This window comes from Pongo pygmaeus, chromosome 9, assembly GCF_028885625.2.
Source record: "Pongo pygmaeus isolate AG05252 chromosome 9, NHGRI_mPonPyg2-v2.0_pri, whole genome shotgun sequence".
NCBI classification, from domain to species: Eukaryota; Metazoa; Chordata; class Mammalia; order Primates; family Hominidae; genus Pongo; species Pongo pygmaeus.
Genome location: NC_072382.2, coordinates 74,599,706 through 74,621,343, shown reverse-complemented (window position 1 = coordinate 74,621,343; position 21,638 = coordinate 74,599,706). Strand labels below are relative to the sequence as shown.

General features: G+C 51.8%; 1 protein-coding gene across 4 annotated transcripts; it reads right to left on the bottom strand.

Moving 5' to 3' along the window:
- Positions 1-4,715: 4,715 nt before the first annotated feature.
- On the bottom strand, positions 4,716-21,407 carry PLEKHB1 (pleckstrin homology domain containing B1). 4 transcript variants are annotated; one of them, XM_054440906.2, is made up of 8 exons: positions 20,949-21,081; positions 18,499-18,574; positions 16,844-16,996; positions 15,656-15,758; positions 14,532-14,571; positions 11,630-11,734; positions 6,676-6,775; positions 4,725-6,067 (listed from the first exon to the last, which is right to left on the bottom strand). In XM_054440906.2, the coding sequence occupies exons 1-8, from the start codon at positions 20,964-20,966 to the stop codon at positions 5,931-5,933; spliced, it is 732 nt and encodes a 243-aa protein (XP_054296881.1). In that variant the 5' UTR covers positions 20,967-21,081; the 3' UTR covers positions 4,725-5,930. The 4 variants fall into 4 exon arrangements, with proteins under 4 accessions (XP_054296878.1, XP_054296879.1, XP_054296880.1 ...); XM_054440903.2 differs by lacking the exon at positions 11,630-11,734 and having other exon boundaries at positions 4,716-6,067; positions 20,949-21,407; XM_054440904.2 differs by lacking the exons at positions 11,630-11,734; positions 20,949-21,081 and adding an exon at positions 19,841-20,003 and having other exon boundaries at positions 4,716-6,067.
- Positions 21,408-21,638: the final 231 nt, after the last annotated feature.

Sequence of the window (21,638 nt, the reverse complement as noted above, 5' to 3'; positions counted from 1 at the left end):
CCATATCAGTACTTAGTGTCGTCTGTCTCTTTCATCTTTGCCCATTTTAATTCAAAACTTTTTAAAAACCATGTGCTGACCAGACAAAACAATTTGTGGGCCAGATGTCATCCATAGGCCACCTCCAGATTAGAGTGTTTTGTCTATGAGGATTAATGTCTGTCTTAATGTATATGTGAATAATTTAAAAATTGTCTACTGGACAGCTGGAAGAATTAAAAATTCATGTTACAGTCCTACTAGTGGAGAGATTTTGAAGCAAACTGCATCAGGAACATCTATTTGCACTCATTGCTTTGTTCATTGGGGTGACTGGAAAGCACAAATGTGGAGAGGTTTTTGGAGCAAGCCAGAACAGAGGACAGGGGATTGAAGTGAGGAAGTAGGAACTTCTGCAAGTGAACTAAAAACCTGTCCCCTTACTGGGGGGATAAAGAGTAATTTCATTTTATTTTTTCATGTCCTTCTTTTTCCTTTGTTACTCCACCATTTCTATGAAGTCTGATGCACGTGCTTTGTTGGGGCTGGTGATGACAGGGAGAATGAAAACTCGGGCAGTAAAGGAAAACCACCCCACATTGATCCCATAATTGGTGTCCAGGTAGAAAGAACAGGCATCCATTTGAGAGAATCTCACTAAGATGTTCAAATGGTAACCAGTGGGTCCAGACAGACTAAGGTGTGGGGGAGAGCAGCTGGCCGGTGGAGAAAGCCTCCTTCCTCCCCTGATACACTAGAAGAAGGTGATTTTTTTTTTTTTTTTTTTTTTTTTTTTGGAGAAGGAGTCTCACTCTGTTGCCCAGGCTGGAGTACAGTGGCGCCATCTCAACTCACTGCAACCTCCACCTCCCGAGTCCAAGCGATTGTACTGCCTCAGCCTCCTCAGTAGCTGGGATTACAGGTGCCTGCCACCACACCCGGCTAATTTTTGTATTTTTAGTAGAGACAGGGTTTCACCAGGTTGGCCAAGCTGGTCTTGAACTCCTGACCTCAAGTGATCCACCTGCCTCAGCCTCCCAAAGTGCTGGGATTACAGACTTGAGCCACCACACCCAGCCAGAAGGTGACAGTCTGAGAGGACAGAGGCTGACATCTGCTTTGTAGTTGGAACTCTTTCTATATTCAGTACATGTTCCTGCCTAAGCATATCCTGGCCTTAGCTTGTTACCTCTCTCCATCCCCAAGGCTCGTGACCAACCTAGAAAGGGTCAAACCTCAGGGTTCTGTGCTTCAGGTTTAAGGGTGATAGACTGATTGGACCATGATTCTGACAATGAAGTCTCCTGATGACCACTTAAGATGTCTGCAAACCTCTGCAAAGTTCTAAGGTTGGGGAACACTAATCTGAGGTCAGAAGTAAATCTGGGACCCAACCCTGGGAGTTCTCAGGAGGCAGATCTCAACTCCTGAGGAAGGAGGTCTCCCAGACTGAGCTATCCCACAAGGGCAGGAAAGGGAAAGGGTAAGAGTACTCCCAGTCTCTATGGGTGGCAGAAAGCAGTAGAATGGTCCCTTTCAGGTGGGGCAAAGGGGAGACAAATCCGTTTTAGAGGGCATCGAGGGTCATATCCAGCCAGGTACTCTGAATGTAGGGCTCTAGTTCTGAGACTGAGTCATATACCTGATTTTGGAGAAGTGCTCACTGCCAGGATGCTCAGAGTGCCACAGACCCTTGCTATCTACAGAATCTCCTCTAGTAGGGGCTGATGGAGGCAGGTGGTCTCAGGAATGGATGTGGAGTTGAGCACCCGCAGTGAGCTGGCTATGAGTGGCCAGGCAGTACCTGGGCTGCTCAGACAGTTTGCAGAGATGGTTTTGTCTGGGTTGAGACTGTGTTGTCTATGAGAATGAATATCTGTCTTTGTGTGTGTGAGATCGAACTTACAGGTTCAACCATGTGCTTCCTTTGTTTCAAATTTTTTGGAGGCATTCCATGGCCTGGAAGTTAGTATATAGTTCAAGCTCCTTCCCTGGCATCCAAGGCCCCTGACGGTTTGACCTTGCTGACCCCTGTTTCCACCCATCACACTGCAGATCCAGCCTCACCCAGAGAACTCTCGGCACTGAGTGCTGCTTTATTCTTATTTCCTCTTCATCTAAGTTAGCAACTCCCACAAGACCATAGTTGGAAGAGCATTTGTCTTCACAGCTAGCTTAAGACACTTCCACCCGTACCTGGGTTAAGGGCTGCTTTCTCTGTGCCCCTACAGCCTCAGGGCTACCAGTTCCCACAGCCCATGTTGTCATAGTCTGTGCCCATGTCTGGGATAGACAGACAGACAGACACACACACACACACACACGCACACACATGCACAAACTCCTTGAATGTAGGGCCCAAATCTCATTCATCTTCCAGTACTCAGCTCTCAGCCCTGTCTGCCAACAAAACCTCTCAGGAAAGCATTTGCTAAAGGAAAAGAGAAGAGATGTTTGTGTTATACAGTTGACCTCCTCTCTGGGAATTACTTTCCTGCCAGGTAATGAGCCACACAGGATTTATAGTACAGAAGCAGTGTGGTGTGGTAGACAAGGTCAAGTGACCTGCATTTGAATCCAGATTCTGACACAGCATGCATGACTTGGACAATCTACTTTCCTTCTCTGCATCTGTTTCTTTGTAGGTAAAATAAGAATAGTAACACCAGCACCATGGGGTTGTTGCAAAGACCTATGAGATAAAGCAGGGGAAGCTTTGGGCAATGAATGGCAATGTCCCCAGCTCTGTCTGATCTCAAATGCCCTGCCCAGCCAGCTCCCTGATCCTTGTTTAACCCACATTCTTGGGAAAGGAGTCTAGATAGCTTGGGCTAGTCCTACATATTGATCTCTAAAAGTCCTGAGACTGTGCCGGAGAGTAAGAGGAAAGGTCATTCCCAGAGCCAAACTCAGAGATGCAGGAGCATGCAGGACACCCTCTAATGAGATGGCATAATGGGGATGCCACTAAAGGACTGACAGGGTAACTGGGTCCATCTGGGAGAAAATTAAGGCTGAGGCTGGGCTGAAGGTAGTGAGTTATCTCAATTGACTGTTCATAGTTACAGATCAAACTCTGTTCTCTCTCCCCACTTCTTACTGCTGCAAAGGAAGGGAAGGGAAGGGGGAGGGGGAGGGGGGAGGAGGGAGGGGAGGGGAAGGGAAGGGAGAGGGGAAGGGAGGGGAGGGGAGGAGGAAAGACAAAAACAGAAAAAATTAAGGCTGTGGGGAGGGGAAAGGAGGGGAGCAAAACAAAAGGAAAAATTAAGGCTGAAGTTCCAAAGCATGGACTGGGTCTGATGCACTGCTGGATCCCCTGAACACTGTACAGACCTTAGGACACCCAGGGTATGTAATCTCTGACTGCACAAATGCTAACAGACCTTGGTTTTCTCAAGAGGCTCCTTCTTGCATCCATGCTTGTCCTCAAGCTGGTGCCACATACTGGACTATGCCCTGTGTTCAGTAGCCTGGCCCAAAAGGTTCCTTATAGTTTGACCTCATCTACCACCTCTCACCATGCAACCTGCTATAGCATGAGACTGGTTCCTGAACTTCAGGGTGCTGTCAAGCCTCTAATGCCTTTGCTCGTATCATTTCTTCCATTTGTTCTTTCTGTGTGGAAAGCTCTCCTACCTTTTTCAGATTGGCAAACTCCTACTCATTTTTCAAGGTTCAGACTAAATTTCCACTTCCTGTCCCAAAGCTTTTCCTAGTTCCCTTGGCAGAGTTGCATGCCTCCTCTTCAGAGCTCCAACTGCACCACGTTCCTCTGTAACTTCATTCAATCATTGCTGTTTTTATACATGTCTCACCTCTAAGTTGGTGTCTCTGGAACTGTGGCTGAGGTGGATACCTGATATTTTTGCCAACCAGCTTTCATCTATTCGTCCTACTTCTGGGAACAGTGCCCTGAATTTCCTCTAGGACACCATCCCACCCCTGCTGTAAGCCCTGTTATTTTAGACCATCTGTTTCCAGACCACTGGGGTTGATGCAGGGATGGCCACAGGACCCAATTTAGACTGATGTCTACCAGGCCCAGGACTTTCAGTCATACTGTTAGAGGAAGAGAAATTCTCTTGGTTGGACTTGAACTCAGGAGGGCATTAGCCTGGAGCTGCTGAACATCACTGCAGCTTCCAAATGAGCCAGGCCTGCAGGTATAAAGATGGAAACAAAGCAAAGTCTAAGTGACACTGTTTGAGCCTCTGGATCACACAGCTCTTGGAATTCTTAGTTTTGTGGCTCAAACTTTTCCCTTTGGCTTAAATCAGTTTGAACAGGGAGTTTCTATCTGACAGCCCCAAGAGGCCTAATGCAAGATGGTGGTGTTTCCTTTCCTGACTACCTGGTTTTCTATGAGAACAATTTGTTGATTCAACTCTAGAAGGATGGGAACCTACTGGAAAAGACTCCAACATGAACAGGATTCTCAGAAAGCAGGCAGGACCTGGCTTGGATCATCCATCAGCTCAGACAACAGAGACTCCAAGGCAGTCCCTCCTCTTGAGCCCTCAGGAATGGTCAACTTCAACCAGCTACCTTAAGTGTAGGGAAAACAAAATCCAGAAAGGTTAAGTGACTTGCCCCAAATGACTCAGCTAACATGCTGTCACCAGTTCCAACTGATCTCAGAATCCACGCTCTTTTTCACTAGACCAGTGAAGGCACTAGTAGCTGCTGGGTCATGGAGAGGGAAACAGGGCCTTCTGGGGGAACAAAGCAAGCCACAGTTACTGCTAGAGCCAACCAAATCTTTATTAGTCTCTGCAGCAGAACTAATGGAGCCCCCATTTACAGGGGAGCTTTAGTGGGCTAGTCTGGCTACCAGGCAGGGATGTTACCATTTCTATTGGTGATTGGGATAGAAAGGGGGAAGAGACTGGAAGGGGACCAAAGGGGGAGACTGCTGGACCACCTGAGGGCAGGCACAGATGGGGCTTCCTGGGCTGGTGTAGAGTTGGATCAGTCCCCAGAGGAGAACACTGCCATTTCATTCAGAATGAAGGATGAGACAAAGCCTGAGAGGGTGACAGTCACAGCTACAAAGAGAGGGCCGAGCTCCTGGTGTGAGAGGCATTTCCGGATGGAGGCAGCTTTCTAGGACTAGAAGTCTCAAATAGAACTCACCTGTTCCCCAACCAGGGGTCCCCAGGTTCAGCTCAATTGTTATCATGGGTACCAGCCAGGAAGCTGTTTGTGGGAAGGATGGGACTTAACTCGGGTGTTTTGGGTATGGACATGTGTCAGTATTCACAAAACAGGCAATATATTCATTACAGATGCAATCATGAAACTTCCCTCCAGAGAAGGCTCACATCTCCCCTTTCACCTAGGAAGCTCCTTAGCCTGAAGGCCCACCACGGTCTGATCCCAGCCTCCGCCCCAGCCCAAATGAACTCCCATTTAATTCCTTGGACATGCCATGACGTTCACGGCTCTGCATACTTGCCAATAACTGTTCTTCCAGCCTACCTGTCTTGCTCCCTGCCCCACCTGTCCTTGTCAAAGGACTGATAACTCTTCAGCTTTGTCAAGTCCTTGTTTACTCCTGTTCTCCCCACCAGGCCTCGAGCTCCCTGAGGAGAGAGCAGAGAGCCCGATTCATGTCGTGTCTACAGCGCCTGGGGAACTCAAAGCCAAATGAAGTAGTATTTGCTGTGCCCTGGTATGTTTAGAGGAAATGTATCCATAAATGTCTATAACAGATTTTGGGAGTGTCTGGCGGTAGATGTGAAGACTTCAAGCGATATTTGTACCTGGGATGACAGCTTCTTCCCATGTGGGGATTAAGGGTAGGGAGTTGGGGGAATGGTCCAAACCCGGAAGGAGCTAATGGAGAGGATAAGGCCAAAGTGGGACAGGGCTTGGATGGCAGAGGATGGGGTCCAGGAGGAAGAGGAGTCTAGCAATCCAAGCTCAGGGGTCAGTGCTCCGAGTCCCAGGGCTCAGAACCAGCAGGGCGACCACATGAGCGAGCCGAGCGCCGCCCCAGTGGCGGCTCCCGCAAGCATGCCCATGGCCAGAGGGGCGCCGGCGCTGTAGCAGGGATCTTCCCGCACTATCACGTGCGTCACGCCGGGGCCTGCAGAGGGAGACAGCCCATGAGGATCAGCAACTTAGGAGGGAGTAGAGTGATCTTCGTACCCTTCCTGCATCACTCCAGCCCAAACCAGTGTAAGGCGCCGAACCCACTCTCCTGCTCCCCAAAGAACAGATCTAGACGCGGGAAGAGCTCCACCCTACGGCTCCCAGGCCTTGGATCGGCTACGGATCTCCCAGAACCTACGGTCCGCTACGGCAGGCTAGAGCGGAGCAGCGAGGAAACCCTGAGATCGCTAAGCACAACCACGAGGCACCTAACGATGGGCGTTCCCAACCGCCAGGCCCCAGAGCGGGGAGGAGGCAGCATTCCCGCAGTAGCCACCAGGGGCCGCTACCGGCTCAGGAATGGGTATTGCCGACCGCAGGGCTGAGGAGCCAGCCTAGAAGGGTGAGGTCAGCTCGGGACGAACGCTGGTCCCAGAGCTCTCCCAGTCTCAGGATGGAGAGGGGCTTGCGGAGAGTTCTGCCTGGGAAAATCCTTGCACGCTAAAAGGATGAAGCCTGGTCCGGACTGACGGACCGTGGGCTGGGCCTGGCGCTGAATCGGTGCTGGATCGAGGCAAGCCCCGGGGCACGCTGGAGACTTACCTGCGTAGGGCGGTCCGTAGTAGCTGCGGACGTACGTGGCCTCATGTGCATTGGGGGGCACCACCTCGTAGTAGTCTTGGTACGGGCTGTAGACGCGCACCTGGGGAATCCAGCCACGTCAGGTGCCCAGGAACTCCCTGGCCCGGATTTGGTCCCCTACCCCCACGCCTGGCACAGGCCTCTCTGAGATCCATGGAGCCGCCTCCCCAAGTTTAGAAATGGGCCTCCAGCCACTAGCAAGCTCTTGGAGAAAGGCCCTGCCCTCCCCACAAGGTCCACGGTCCTTGTCCTCTAAAACTTCCGCCCTACATCCAGCTCCCAGTGACGCCCGTTCTCCTACTCTGGCCTCCCACCTGGCTCAAAAAATTCTCTATGGCTCCCAACTTCTCCTCACAGATAGTCTGATATTTGCTAGCAGCTCTACAATGATGCCACTTGGAAAGACCCAGCTCTACTAGTCACAGGGAGGGGAACATGGCCAAGCCCCAGGCGCAGGAAATAAACAGGGGTTGGGGAGGAAGGGAAAGGAAGGATAGGGATGAGAAGTAACTAAAATACAGTTATGCGTCTTTTAAACAACAGGGATACAGTCTGAGAAATGCATCCTTAGGCAATTTTAGTTATGTGAATATCATAGAGTGTACTTACAAACAAACCTAGATGGCACACACCTAGGGTATGTGGTATATCCTATTGCTCCAAGCCTACAAACCTGTTCAGCAGGCTACTGCCCTGAATACTGTAGGCAATTGTAACACAACGGTAAGTATTTGTTATCTAACTAATCATATATAAACGTAGAAAATGTAATGCATTGCCCTACAACATTATCATGGCTACAACATCACTAGGTGATAGAAAATTTTCAGCTCCGTTATAATCTTATGGAACCACCATCGTATATGTGGTCCATCATTGACCCAAAATTGTTAGGTTGCACTAGGCTGTAACGATTATTGAGCACCTACTGTGTACTAGGTCCTGAAGGAAGTGATCACGTGTGTTATACCACCTCTAATCCTTAAAGCAGGTATTAGCTCCACATGACCATGGGGTTGGGGACTGAGGCTCAGAGAATGGTCAGTGTTCTCTCTGGAATGCATTCCCTGCCCTCCCCTCTCTCCCATTAGATTTCTGCCAACCCTTCAAAGCCTAGCTCAGCGGTCACCCACTCCACTCCAGGAAGCTCTCCTGGTCTCAGGAAGAATGATTTTTTTTTTTCCCCCTGAATTCTGTGGATCTTGCTTGTGCCTCTTTTTGCTATCCTTTCTCCTGGCCTTTCTTGCAGCCCAAATGTGAGCTGCTTGTAGACAAGGACTCTGATTTGTTTGTGTCACCAGCAGGGCCAAGTGCATACCAGGAACCAAGAACTATGTGCTGAATTAAATGGAAACTCCAAACCCCTCATTTTACCCATGGGGGAGCAGACCTGGAGAGGGGTCAGGTCTCTTCTGGATCTTTCCTCTTAGCCCCCTTCCACCCTGTATCTCTCTCTAACTGGGATTCACACCTGAACAGTCCAGCTCCCCTTAGAGGTCCAGGTGTCTCAAACTCCACTCATCTCAAGATGATTGCAACATTTCTCCATCTGCTAAAACTGTCGCTCTTCCCATAAATCATTTTTTTTTTTGAGACAGAGTTTCATTCTTGTTGTCCAGGCTGGAGTGCAATGGCACAGTATCAGCTCACTGCAACCTCCGCCTCCCGGGTTCAAGCGATTCTCCTGCCTCAGCCTCCCAGGTAGCTGAGATTACAGGTTCCTGCCACCATGCCTGGCTAATTTTTTTGTATTTTTAGTAGAGACAGGGTTTCACCATGTTGATCAGGCTGGTCTTGAACTCCTGACCTCAGGTGATCTGCCCGCCTCGGCCTCCCAAAGTACCCAGCCCCATAAATGCTTCTCTCAGTACATGCCATCACCATGCACTCAAATCAAGAAAGGCTAGGCACAGCGGCTCATGCCTGTAATCCCAGCACTTTGGGAGGCTGAGGTGGGAGGATTGCTTGAATGCAGGAGTTCAAGACCAGTCTGGGCAACATGGCAAGAACCTGTCTCTACAAAAAATTAAAAAATTAGCTGAGTGTGGTGATGCATGCCTGTGGACCCAGCTATTTGGGAAACTGAGGCAGAAGGATCGCTTGAGCCCAGGAGATAGAGGCTGCAGTGAGCAGTGTTTGCACCACTGCACTCCAGCCTGGGCAACAGAGGGAGATCCTGTCAAAAAAAAAAAAGAAAGAAAGAAAGAGACAGAAAGAAAGAAGAAAGCAGGTTGTTGCCCTTGTCTTCACACATCCACTTTCCACACATCAGCCACCAGGTCTCGTGATTTTATCTTCTAAATATGTTCTTCTGTCCATTCTTTTGGCCAATTCCAAGATAATAGGCCACTGGTTTAACAACTTGGAAGTTGTGAGTGACCTTGAAAAAACTTTTCAGAGGAGTTGCTGAGTAGCAAAAGCCAAGCTATGGAGGGTTGAAGCAAGGCTGAGAGGTGAAGGATGCAATCTCCATGTCATGACATCTCTTTCAAGAAGTCTGGTGGTAAGGGGAAGGTCTCCAAGCACACCTTGTGATTTCAAGTCTCCATGCCATTTTCCTTTGATAGGGATGTGCTTCTCACCTCATTCAACCTGTCTTTCAGACTCAACTCAAGCATCACTCTCCCTGAACCTCAGGTTCTGTTGGGGTCCCATCTGGACACTCACAGCCCTTGGATGTCCCTGCATCACAGCACCGATCATGCTGTCTTCCCTTTGTGTCGCTGTGTCTCTCCCATCAGACCTGGAGAAGCCTGTGAGGGCAGAGACTGGGTCTAATCAGATCTGACTGGAACATGGCAGGTACCTAACAAATGTTTATTGAATTCATTCCAGTGAATCAAATACAGGGCCAGACTGGAACTAAGGTTGCCCAACTCTGAGTTCAGTTTCAAGTCAGGGAAAACAAATAGTCCCAAGACAATGCAAGAGGCTCAGACAAGCAATGTTGTAGGTCAGTGAACTCTACCGTGCTCCCTCCCCATCAGTGATCCAATAGGGATTTCTGGTAGGCAGTGCCAGGATCGGGGCTCCAGGCCCAAAAGGGGTTGGAGGGATCTAAGCTCTCAGGTCCAATTTTATTGGTGGGGAAGTTGAGGTCCAGAGCCTCCACCTTGCCCTGCTGCTACACAGTGAGCCAGTGGCCTTGGGAGGCCCTGGAGAGGGTGGAGCACCCCAAGTCCCTCTAGGGCACCTGTTTTTACTCTCCACGTCTGGGAGGCACAGAAGTAAACTCCTGTAAGTCACCTGGCAACAAGTAGGGACAGCCCAGAGACTAATGGGCAGAACCTGAGGGTTTGAACCTGCCTCTCCCTCTCCAGAGGCCCAGCTACTTTGTGGGTACAACCAGTGTTGACCAATCAGGGGGTCACATGCAAATGACTCCCCTTAGCTGAGCTGTTGTGTTATTAGGTTTACAGTCTGTTAAATCCTAGTTTTTGACATCCCACTTTAAACAAACTTGTATCCTAGTTTGGGCATGGAAAATACCTCAGAACGATGGGCTGGGAGTCCCAGACCTGCCATTGATGAGTTGAGTGACCATGATCAAGTTAGGTAACCTCTCCAAGCCACTGAGGATCTAACAGTGCCACATCTATACAATTTGGTGACCCAAGCACTTCTAGGCTCAGTGATTCTGCACATCAGAGTCATCAGGAGAAGACTTTTTTTTTTTGAGATGGAGTCTTGCTCTGTTGCCCAGGCTGGAGTGCAGTGGGGTGATCTTGGTTCACTGCAACCTCTGCCTCCTGAGTTCAAGCCATTCTCCTGCCTCAGCCTCCTGAGTATCTGGGATTACAGGCACCCACCATGTCTTGCTAATTTTTGTACTTTTAGTAGAGATGGGGTTTCACCATGTTGGCTAGGCTGGTCTCGAACTCCTGACCTTACGATCCGCCCGCCTCAGCCTCCCAAAGTTCTGGGATTATCGGTGTCGGCCACCAGGCCTGGCCAGGAGACAGGTTTAAACTACAGGTTTCCTAGGCCTAGGCCCCATGCCAGATTAAAACATCCAGAGGTAGAACATGAATACTTGTTATTAGTGCTTGTAAGTTCCTAAGCAATCCTGATACATAGCCACACTGAGCACCACTGTGTAAGAGGAACTCAGAGTTGACTGTAAGATCACAGGTACTCTCACTCAAGCCCCCTCCTGCCACCCACCCCATGCCAGGCCCTGTGCTGAGCACTGGGGACAGAGAAAAGATTCAGGCCAGATCCTGCCTTCAAGAAACATTCAGGGTGAGGGGAGGCAGACCTAGACTAAATTAGACTATGTAGTAGTATTGCTATAAAAGAAGTTTTTCACTCCCTCCTTCCTTCCTTTGCTCACTCAGTGAACATTCCCTGAGCCCCACTGTGTAAGAAGGGTCAGCATAGACTCCCCATCATCGAGGACTGATTGAGCATGTGCCATTTACCTAGCCTTGTGCCAAGCTCCATAGAGGCAGCGCAATCAGGCCTCATTCTTGCCTTGGAGGAAGTTCTAGGCCTCATGGAAGACTACACAGACAGGAATAAAGCAGCTCTGAAATCAGGCAGAATGAAGAAAGCACTAAGACTTGGTGCCGCTAGGCTGAGGGAGGGAATGACGATGCCTAGTGGTCTAGGAAGTCCCCACTGAGTAGGTGACAGGCAGCCTTTGAGGTGGGCCTTACAGGATGAGCATCAGTTTGTCAGGTGAATGAGGAAACTGAGGTCTTGTCAGCAGAGGTAATAGCATGTGTGAAGGCTGGCGAGGGAAAAGGTCTGGTGTGGCTGGGGACAGAGGGTACAGCAGAGCAGCTGGTTTGTGTCCTGTGGGTGATAGGGAGCCATGGAATGTTTGTCACAGGGAAGGGATGGACTGGGCCTGGTTTTGGAGGCTCATCCTGGTGGCCAGTATGGAGGCAGGGAGGGCCGAGCCAGCACTTACCCAGATCCGCCTCTCAACCTTACAGGGGCTCCACGAGCGGGTCACACACCTGACCTTGGAGCAAACCCGGCGGCTCCTGGGAGGGACGGTGGCTCCAGCTGGGGCCTGCTCAAGCCACAGAAACCCAAGAAGGGGGAGGGAGGGAGGGGGTGTCAGAGGCCCTCTACACCTAAAGAGACTCAGAGCTCTTTCCGGACCCTACCAGAGCCCTCCGCCAGCTGGGCTATGGCAGGGAGTGTCCTCTTTCTCCTCAGCTCATGGTAACGGGGGAGGTTCAGAGAAGGCTGACAACTGCCAAAGTTACGCAGAAAAGAAGGACAAGTAGTCTCTTTCCAGAATTAGCCCACCCTCCCCTATTTCATCCTGCTGGGGTTCCCAGTCTCCAGGGAGGACAGGGCGACTCCCATCTGTCCTCTAGCCCACCTGGTCCGCTTCACCCCAGCCTCATCCCTAGCTGTGCCCTCAGGCCCTGTGTTCCCAGTAAAGCTGGTGTTAGGGGCTCCTGGAGCCTCCATCTGCTGGAGTGAGGTATGAACTCCAGCATGTTGGAGGACAAAGAGCAGGTCATTCCCACACAGGCTACAGAGAGAAGCCCATAAACACAGAGGTGAACACACAGAGACAGGTAGACACAGGCACAAACACACCCCGACTGTAGTAAGCCCGGGCACAGAGGGACGTGTATATGTGGAGTAGTGGGAGGTACAACAGAGGCCGGGGCAGAGAGAAGGGTCAGCAGAGCCACAGCAGATGGACAGGCAGAGAAGGACGAGGCCGCTTCATAGAGTCACAGAGTGCAGACAGTCGCCCTTGCCTCCTTCCCTCCGCCTCTCTTTGGTGGAACTGACTCGCCCCACATAAAGAGGCTTCGGAGCTCAGAGCCAGGGTAGCCTGACCTGGGTCCCTCCACCCTGCAGACTACTGCTGTAGCCTCCTTACTCCCAGCTTTCTCCAATTCACCCGCCACTTGGAAGCCTGAGTCTGCCCCCCAAAATCTGACCACAGCTCTCCCTGCTGAATGCCCTTTATTGCTCCCTACAGGCCTCAGGGAAAGTCCATTTCTTCCAACTGGACTTTGAGGCCCATCATGAGCTGGCCCTGATGACCTCAGAGGTCATCTCTCCTGTTTCATTCACTTCATGAATTGCTCTCCAGCCAGGCAGACTCTGGGCCCTTAGACACATGCATATGTGCACACACACTTGTGCACACACACACGTGCACACATCACTTCTCTGTCTCTGCTCATGCAGTTACTTCTGCAGATAATACCCTCCACTCAAAATCTCACTGACCTAGGTTCCATGATAGGCTTATCCACTGACTTAAGAGTATAAGCTTTGGACAAGTCACCTCCCCTCTCTGAGGTGGCTTCCTTATCTGTAAAATGGGACTAATAATACCAACCCCCACCCAGCTGCCCTGCCAGGGTTGTTGGAAGATGAAATGATGTCAGTGATGCCAGGGGCTTAGCATGATGCCTGGCGCTCAGCACATGGATGCCTGAGGAGGTTTCTAAATGCATCCAGGTCTCCCCTGCTACTTCCCAACGGACTTTCTCTATAGGTGAGAGGGGGCTCCATTGTGCCACACAGAGAAAGAGCAAGCACAGATTCTGGAGTCAGGCAGATGGGGGTGGAGGCCAAGCTGGGCTTTGGGCAGCTCTTCAAACTGCCACTTCCATCAGTCACAAGCTCTGTTGACTCCATCTCCTAAATATGTCCTGTACTCATCAGCCTGTCTCAGCCAGCAAGGCCTTAGTCCAGATCTCCAGTCTGTTGCCCGGACACTGTCCCAGCCTCCTAAGTGGCCTCTGGGTGTCTGCAGTTACCCTCTACAATCCATTCCCTACCTACCAGCCAGACTATCTTTGTTTTTTTCCTTTTTTCTATAACAAAATTTCATAAACTGACAGACTACCCCCTTTTTTTTACATGCCCCAACATTACAACAATTATCTTTTAAAAAATATAAATTGAACCTGATCTGATCATGCCATCCCTCTGTTCAAAAACTTGTCATGGCTCCCTGGTGCTCTCAGCAGAAACCAACATCCTTCATACAGCCCACAAGGCCTGGTCGTGCCAACCCTCCTTCCCTCCTTACCCACTCACTCCCTAAGCACCAGCCACCCCAGCTGTCCTTCTGTTCCTCAACTTGCCAATGTCTTAACCTCTCTCAGAGCCTTTGCACATGCTGATCCCTCTGCCTGGAATGCTGTTCCCTTTACCCCATCCTCACACCTTTCACCCAGTCAATTTCTGTTTATCCTTCAGTTCTCGGTTTAAGCCTTGCCTGAACTACCCACCTGGATGAAAGGGCCAGACACTGCAAATCTCTGTCAGAGCCGTTATTACTATTGAAATGGAATAATTAATTAGTTGTCCCATGTCTGGCTTCTCACTAGGCTGAGTCCAGGCAGGCAGAGCCCATATCTCCTTGGTTCACCTCTGATCCCTGGCACTTGGCAAATCACCTGGCCCAGCACCTGGCCCATAGTAGCAGCTCAGTAAATATTTGTTGTGTGGATGAATGAGCTTCAGTCTTATCATCTGCAGAGAGAGAACAATAACCCCAACTTCACAGGACTGTTGTGAGGAGCAGCTGGAATGATACCTGCACCATGCCCGGCACATAATAGTTGCTCGATAAAAGACAGTTCCTTTTCCCCAGCTCATGTGCCACTCCCTCCAGCAAATCTCCATGGAGGCTTTTCTCTCTCCTCTGAGCACCAGTTGGCTCTCTCTTATCCTTTCCCACTTGGGACTCAGGCATCAGAGTTTGCACAAACCTATCCACATAAGACTGAGAACTTCTGGCAGGTGGAGACTGAGTCTGAGTCACTCATGATTCCATGGCACATGGAGGTGGTGGGGAGAGGGGGAGAGAACAGGAGACTCACCGGGGTGGAGTTTGCCTCCAGCAGCGCTGTCTTCCATGCTCTGCAAAGCAAATCCCACCGGACCATGAGGAGGGAGTTTGGGGGTAGGTGAATTGGACCCCCACATTTTAGACTTTCCTCTCCAACCCAGCCTCAAGCCCAAGTCTCTCATGAAAGGAGAGATCTCTTGTCTCCCTCAGGAAGACAAAAGTGACCCCTTCCCTGCCCCAGTCACATGGATAGAGCACTAAGTTAGGCTAATTCATTCTTCTCGTCCCCTCTAGGAGTTCCAGTTTCCTCATCTATACAGTGGACGGTTGGGCTTGGGTGGTCTCTCAGGGGATGTCAGATTCTGACACTCTTGGGTGGGTGCTCTAGCCCAGTCCCCCTCCACATCCCAAATCTACAAACAAAACAGTTCCCCAAAGCTCTGACCCCAGAGCCTCAGGAAGGCCCAGCAGACACGGGACAATGGGGCCTTTGTTGGTTGCCATGGCACCTGGCTGGGTTGGACAAGGCGGCTCTGTGCTGTCTGCCTGGAGCTCAGCTTCCCCCACTCCCACACACCCATTTCTTTCACTCTCCTCCAGCGCAAAGGCCATGTACCCCTCAGCCAGAGGGTAGGAAGGGATGGAATGTGAGCGAGCAGATGGCGCCTGAGAAGGACACACTCAGGCTGGCCGCATGGATGTGCATCTGACATTGGGGTGCCCCTGCCTGGGTCGCAGCTAACTGCCTTTGTAGGCAGGTCCAGGGCTACCCCTCAGATCAGAGTCCCCCACCAGGGCATCTTCTAAGAAGAGAGCAAGGGTGCCACTAGGCTGCTCTGCTGCTTTGCATCACCCTCAGGTGAGGGCTCACCTCAGAGGCCGCTAAAGACCAGGAAACAGATACCTGAGGCGGGTGTGCACACCTCCCCCTCGGCAATGCTGAGTTCATCGTAGACCACATGAGGAGTTCACTGTGTGCCATGCCAGTCACCATGAGCCCTTCAAACCCACTCCACCCACCTCCAATGAGACACCCTTGCTGACTGGCCTTAGTGCCCTCTTCCTATGGTCAGAGAACCAGAGGGCCCAATGAGAAGGGGGCACATGGTAACTTTCCCTGAGATTCCACCCCATCCTCTCCTGGGAGTGACTCACAGGGCATCATCCCTGGTCTCCGCACAGAGGTGCAGGCGGCCGCCTTCCCGTAGGTTCACAGTCAGCAGGCCATCTCGGCTCCGGCCCTCTGGGGGCTGCACATCTGGAAGCAGACACACATATATGGGTTTCCACAGGCACAAGCCCCAGGTCCCCCCAGTAAACCAGGAACAGGAATAGGAATTGACTTCTTTGGGCTGTTTACTGGCCACTGCCAACCTCCTCTGATCCCATATACTCTCTGAGGGATTCTACTCTATGCTTCCAACCTTTCCAACCTTTCTGTGCTGAGGCTTCCCTCAGCACAGCTCCAAGTTACCCTGTTAGAACTGTGGCCTGGGCCTTGGTGGAGGAATGTGGAGATTTGCTGTGACTCTGGGCCACTTTGCTTTTCTGGGCCTCCTAATTTCATTTCATCTTCCTCCAGTACCGAGCACCTGGAGGGCAGGAACTGTGCCTGGCTCACCTCTGAGACAGCACAGAGGAGAAAGACACTAAAGGACTGATTTCTTTTTCTTTTTTTTTTTTTTTTTTTTTTGAGACAGGGTCTAGCTCTGTCCCCCAGGCTGTAGTGCAGTGCCATGAACACTCACTGCAACCTCTGCCTCCCAGGCTCAAGCAATCCTCCCACCTGAGCCTCTTAAGTAGCTGGGACTACAGGCATACACTACCACGCCCGGCTAATTTTTGTTTGTTTTTGTTTTGGTAGAGATGGGGTTTTGCCATGTTGCCCAGGCTGGTCTTGAACTCTAGACTCAAGTAATCTACATGCCTCTCAAAGTACTAGGATTATAGCTTACTGCAGCCTTGAATTCCTGGGCTCAAGCAATTCTCCTGCCTCGGCCTCCCCAGTAGCCATATGCGACTGCATCTCACCAATTTTTTTTTTTTTTTTAGAGACAGGGTCTTGCTATGTTGCCCGGGCTGATCTAGAACTCCTGACCTCAAGTCATCCTCCCTCTTCAGCCACCCAAAGTGCTGAAATTACAGGCGTGCACCACCACACACAGCCAAGGACCTATTTCTTAACTCACACCAAACTGAATTGGAGTTGACAGAGGCTCAGAAGCAATGTCTGTGAAATGCCTCTGAAAGCTGCAAAGAGACTTCCAGAGGCAGGTGTTCACGGAGACAGTGGGAGGCTCTGCCCACAGTCACGGTGCCACAGAGGAAGGGGCTTCTGCTCACCATGGCACTCTTGGCCGATCTTTATGTCACGGACATTGAAGTGGATGAGCACACGGTCCTCCTCATCCTGCGCTGTCTCATCATGGTAGTATCCCAGGGTCCCGTCCAGCCACAGGGCAAACCAGTTCCGCTTCCAGCGGCGGAGGATGGAGCCTGTACGATATTCCAGATGCACTAGGCAGGCTGATCCCAGAGCCTGCTGGGGATAGAAGCCCCAGACAGACTCCCAAGTCCCCTCAGCCTCGGTCCCTAGTGTTACAACCACCTTTTTCTTGTCTATCTACCCCCTGAAATGAGGGTAGGACCTCTTTCTGTCTTGTTCACTTCCTGCCTCCCATTGGGTCTGATGCATAGCAGAAGCTCGATACATGTGCTGAGCAGGGAAATGAGTGACTGGGCCCATTACTTGGAAGCTTCTAAGGCCAAGCCCCAGGTCTCTTCAAAGGCAAAGACCTCTCCCTACCTTGAGCCTCCATCTTCTCTCTCTCTCTCTCTTTTGAGACAGGGTCTTGCTCTGTCACTCAGGCTGGAGTGCAGGGGCACAGGCATGGCTCACTGCAGCCTCAACCTCCTGGGCTCAAGTGATCCATCTCAGCCTCCCAAACAGCTGGAACATCAGGCACGCACCACTGCGCCTGGCTAATTTTTAATTTTTGGTAGAGACAGTGGGTCTCACCATGTTGTCTAGGCTGGTATCAAACTCCTGGGCTCCAGCGATCCTCCCAACTCAGCCTCCTAAAGTGTTGGGATTACAGGTATGAGCCACTGTGCGTGGCCTCTTATCTCTCATCTCTGACTTGTGTGATGGTTATTTGTGTAGCATCTGCCTCCTGTACCACTCTGGGTGCTGTGGCTCCCCACACAGGTCCTGGCACCCAGGGAGACCTGGCTCAGTGTTTGCTGAACTAAATGAACTAAGAATGGACAGGGGTATGGGGCATGGGGCTGCTTGTCCCAGGGGTCCCCAGGATAGCTCTTGCTCAGGTCATGACTCTGGTCAGAGGTGGGTCTAGAAGCCCGAGACCGAGCTTCTGACATTTTGCAACTGGAAATCTTAACAGGGAAGGGCAAAGACATAAGAGAGCTTCTTAGGGCTTTGTGGATTCCAAAGCACAAAGGCATTTTTCACTTTGTTCTGTGCCTCGTTCTGTGTCCAGCCCGGGGTTGGGGGACTGTGGACACACAGAGGGTCAAACCCAGCCCCCCTGGGGTTAGGGGACTGTGGATACACAGAGGGTCAAACCCAGCCCCTGTCCTTGAGGAGTTCGCAGACTGGGGCCAGTCTGGGGTAAGGGAGTGGGGAGACCCACAGATAGACAGTTCTGTTCTAAGGAGATCACTGTAAGGCGCCGTGAAAACCGAGGAGGGAGTCTCTAATCCAGCTTGACGCTACTGCAGGGGCAGGGGTGGGGGCCAGAGGAAAAGTCAGAGAAGGCTGCTAGAGAGGGGCCCATCTGAGTTGGGTTGTGATGAACAAATAGAAGTTTAAACCACGTAGTCGGGAATGGGAAGGACCTTCAGGCAGAGGGAAGAGCGTGGACAAACAAGGGAAGGATGAAAAGGTCCTGGCTCCTTGGGAGAAGGGTTCCCCGTGGCAAGCCCTGTAAGCCACTTCCCTCACCCTGCCCCAGGACCAGGGGCCCAGGATCACTCACTCTGTCTCCACAGCCAGCCGCCCCTCACCAGGGCCATTTCTTCAAAAGGACTTTCCAGGGCGGAGTCAGGCGGGACCTGTCAGAGGAGCCACGGGAGACACAGGCCTCAGCAGCAACTCCCTGGAGAGAAACCCCCAGCCATGCCGTCCCTGGGGAGCCACCCAGGAAACGTCTGAGGGAGGGTTAGTAAACAAGGGCCCGGCAGCCTCGGCCTCCTCCCCATTCTCTGCTCAGGAAGAGAATGGGAGCACTGTCACTGTGGGGTCAGCAGGGCAGCCGTTGGTGTGGGGTGGGGTGGGGACCAGGAGCCTGGATTCCAGCCTCAGCTTCATAACTTTGGCCACATCCCTCCTCCCTGGCCCTCTGTCCTGGTCTTAGTTTCTAGATCTGTAGAAGTGTGTCTGCGAGGCAGGCAGAGGCTGGAGGGAGGAGCTCTTGAAACATTAGAATACGCCTGGCTAGCTCAGTCGGTGGAGCATGAGGCTCTTAAAGTATTAGAAACCTTAGAATTCTGTAATGTGGAAGTGCAGAATATTAGAATCACAGCAGTGGATGAGGGAAAGGCTCCCTCCCATTTGGACCCCACTAGAGCTGTTTACAAAGTGCTTAAAAGAGCAGTTCAACAGCAGCTGTGATGGACCGAGTACTCTGTCCGGGTACCCCCCTCAGTGCTTTCATCCATTATCTCATTTAAGCCTCCCTACAGTCCTTATTATTCCTATTTCAGAGATGGGGAAACGGGGGCCGGAAAGGTCCAGTCAGTTGCACGGGGCCATTTGATTAGTAAGCAATGGAGCCCAGACTCACACCCAGCAGTCCTGGCTTCAAACCGTTATGCCAGCAGGAGCTTTGAGAACTTCCGATACCAGGCCACACTCCGTAACAATTAAATCAGAATGTCTGAGGGCAGGAGGCAAGCCCTGGTACTCTTCAAAGATCCTCAGATGATTCCAATGTACAGCTAAGTTTGGACGTCACCGCACATACTACTCCCTCGCCTTGTCCCCACTCTAACCCTGTTAGGAAGGGAATCTTTACTCCTGTTTTACAGATGGACAAACTGAGGATCGGCAAATGACTCATCCATGTATGTGATGTAGCTTGCACTGGAATCCAGGTAGGTGCCCTCCGTTCCTGAGGGCGACTCACTAGCGGGTGCCTCCGCCCCTCCCCCACCTGCTCACACCTGTTGCTGCGTAACAAGGGCTGGCACACCTGGGCTGGAAGGCCAGCCTTGTCTGTTCCTCTTGCCGCTCCCTCCCCTCTCCACGGTCTTGACACAGGTCAGACAAGAGGGTCAGGTGCAGACTCCTTTTCCAGCCCCTCCCCTTGATGCACCCACCTTGTCTACACCTGTTGCGGATGTTGCTGCCAAAGCGGCCGCTACTCGATGCTGCTGCCACCCAACCCGCTGCGCCTGCGCTTTGTGTGCCCCGGAGAGCCTGGGGCATTTCTCTCCTGCGGCAGCGCCTGAGAGCCCAGCTGCCCCGGGCCCCGCCCTCCGGACCTGCCCACCCCAGGGACGGGGAGTGACTTGAAGAGATGCTGACCCGAGGCGTACTGGGACTTGTAGTCTACCCCTCTAGAGCTCGGCAGAGGCAGCCCCGCCTGCAATTTTACTTTTCTATTAAGACATTTGTTCACTCATTTATCATGAAATACTTTTTCTTAAGAATCAGTGAACTCAGTTCCTAGAAAAAAAGAAAAAGTAAAGTTGCAAGGAGAAGCCAAGCTCCTAGTTTTGCATGTTTTTTTGATGCTTCCCCTTTCCATCCCCAGCTTCCAGTCTAGTGAGGGAGATTACGTGGAAACACACAATTGGAGCACAGGGTGTGATTTAACAATGGAAAAGATGAGCCTGACTTTTCCCAAGGGGTTCAGGAAGGCTTCCCAGAGGAGGCTGAAAGGGGCCTTGGAGGATGAGGGTCAGTTTCCTAGGGCGACCCGAAATGTCCCCTATGAATACTGTCAGGATGTTGAAGAGTGCCCAGCATTTCCGTGTGTCTAGAACATAAAGCGCAGGGGTGGGGAGGGCATGGGGAGTGGCAGGCGACAGAGCTGCAGGTTCTGCAAAGAAATAGCACAGAGGCCTTGCATGACAGGCGGAGAGCTTGGATGTTGCGACGCAGTGACTGGAGCTGGGGGTGGGAGTTTCAAGATGAGTGAGGTGTGTGATTAGGGGGCCGGAAAGGCCCCTCTAGGGCACAGTAAAGAATGGATTGGAGGGAGCCCATCTGGAGAAGGAAGACTTTCTGTAGCTATCACCTCGGACTGTGATCATTTCCTTCAATAGCTCAGCCTCGCAAACCCTCACCTACCAGCAGCCACAGGATGTCATTCAGAGACCAGAGGCTGTCAGGGCCCAAAAGACTTCTGTCCCGTCCCCTATGTGGCAAGGATGCCCACCCTGCCCTGGGCCCTTCCTCCTGTCCCAGAGAACTCTTCCTTACCGGGGCTGCAGGGCTCATGGTTCCTGGGCGGCCAGGGCAGCATTTCCCAGAAGGCCCCCGCAGCGGGGCATTTCCCTGAGCGCCTTAGAGATAAGGGGATCAGGAAGGTGCTACCAAGTGGGAGGCTGGAGGGGGAGGCAAGGAGGGAGCGCACAGATCCCAAGGAAGGTCGCCCTCTTTCTCCAGGCTCCTCCCAGCCTTTCCAACTGATGGCTCTGACCCTAGGTTCACCAGACAAGTCATCCCTGATTCAGAAGTGGTCTTGGCTCAGCATCGCCGAGGTTCCCGGAGTGGAATCTGGACGAGGTTGCGGGGGAGGACAGGAACGGCGCTGGTCCTCCTCCCTAGGTTGGGGGCGGGGCTACATCTTCATTCTTTGGCCTGGCAGGACAGCGCCCATCACCCCAGTCCTGGCTGCGCAGTCTGGCTCTTTAAGCCTTCCTCTCTTACTCCTGAGTCTCTGTAATCCTGACCTCGAGCTACCCTCGCGTTTCGGCCCTTTGTGCGGTGCGTGCCCTGCTGAGGGATTCGCCATGGCCAATCCTATTAACCATTGAGTTCATCCCCTCTTAGCCGACTCAAGAACCAGCTCTCCCAAACCGCGTTTTCATCTCTGTGACTTTAACTCACTCTCTGTCTGGTTCCTGGAACGTCCCAGCCCCAGCTTCTCCTAGCTAAATTTTCCACCTC

Coding starts and splice junctions, on each gene's coding strand:
- PLEKHB1 (XM_054440906.2), bottom strand. Junction 6,776..11,629: donor AGGTTGAGAGGCGGATCTGG/GTAAGTGCTGGC, acceptor TGGATTCCCCAG/GTGCGCGTCTACAGCCCGTA. Junction 6,068..6,675: donor CTACGGACCGCCCTACGCAG/GTAAGTCTCCAG, acceptor CTCCCTCTGCAG/GCCCCGGCGTGACGCACGTG.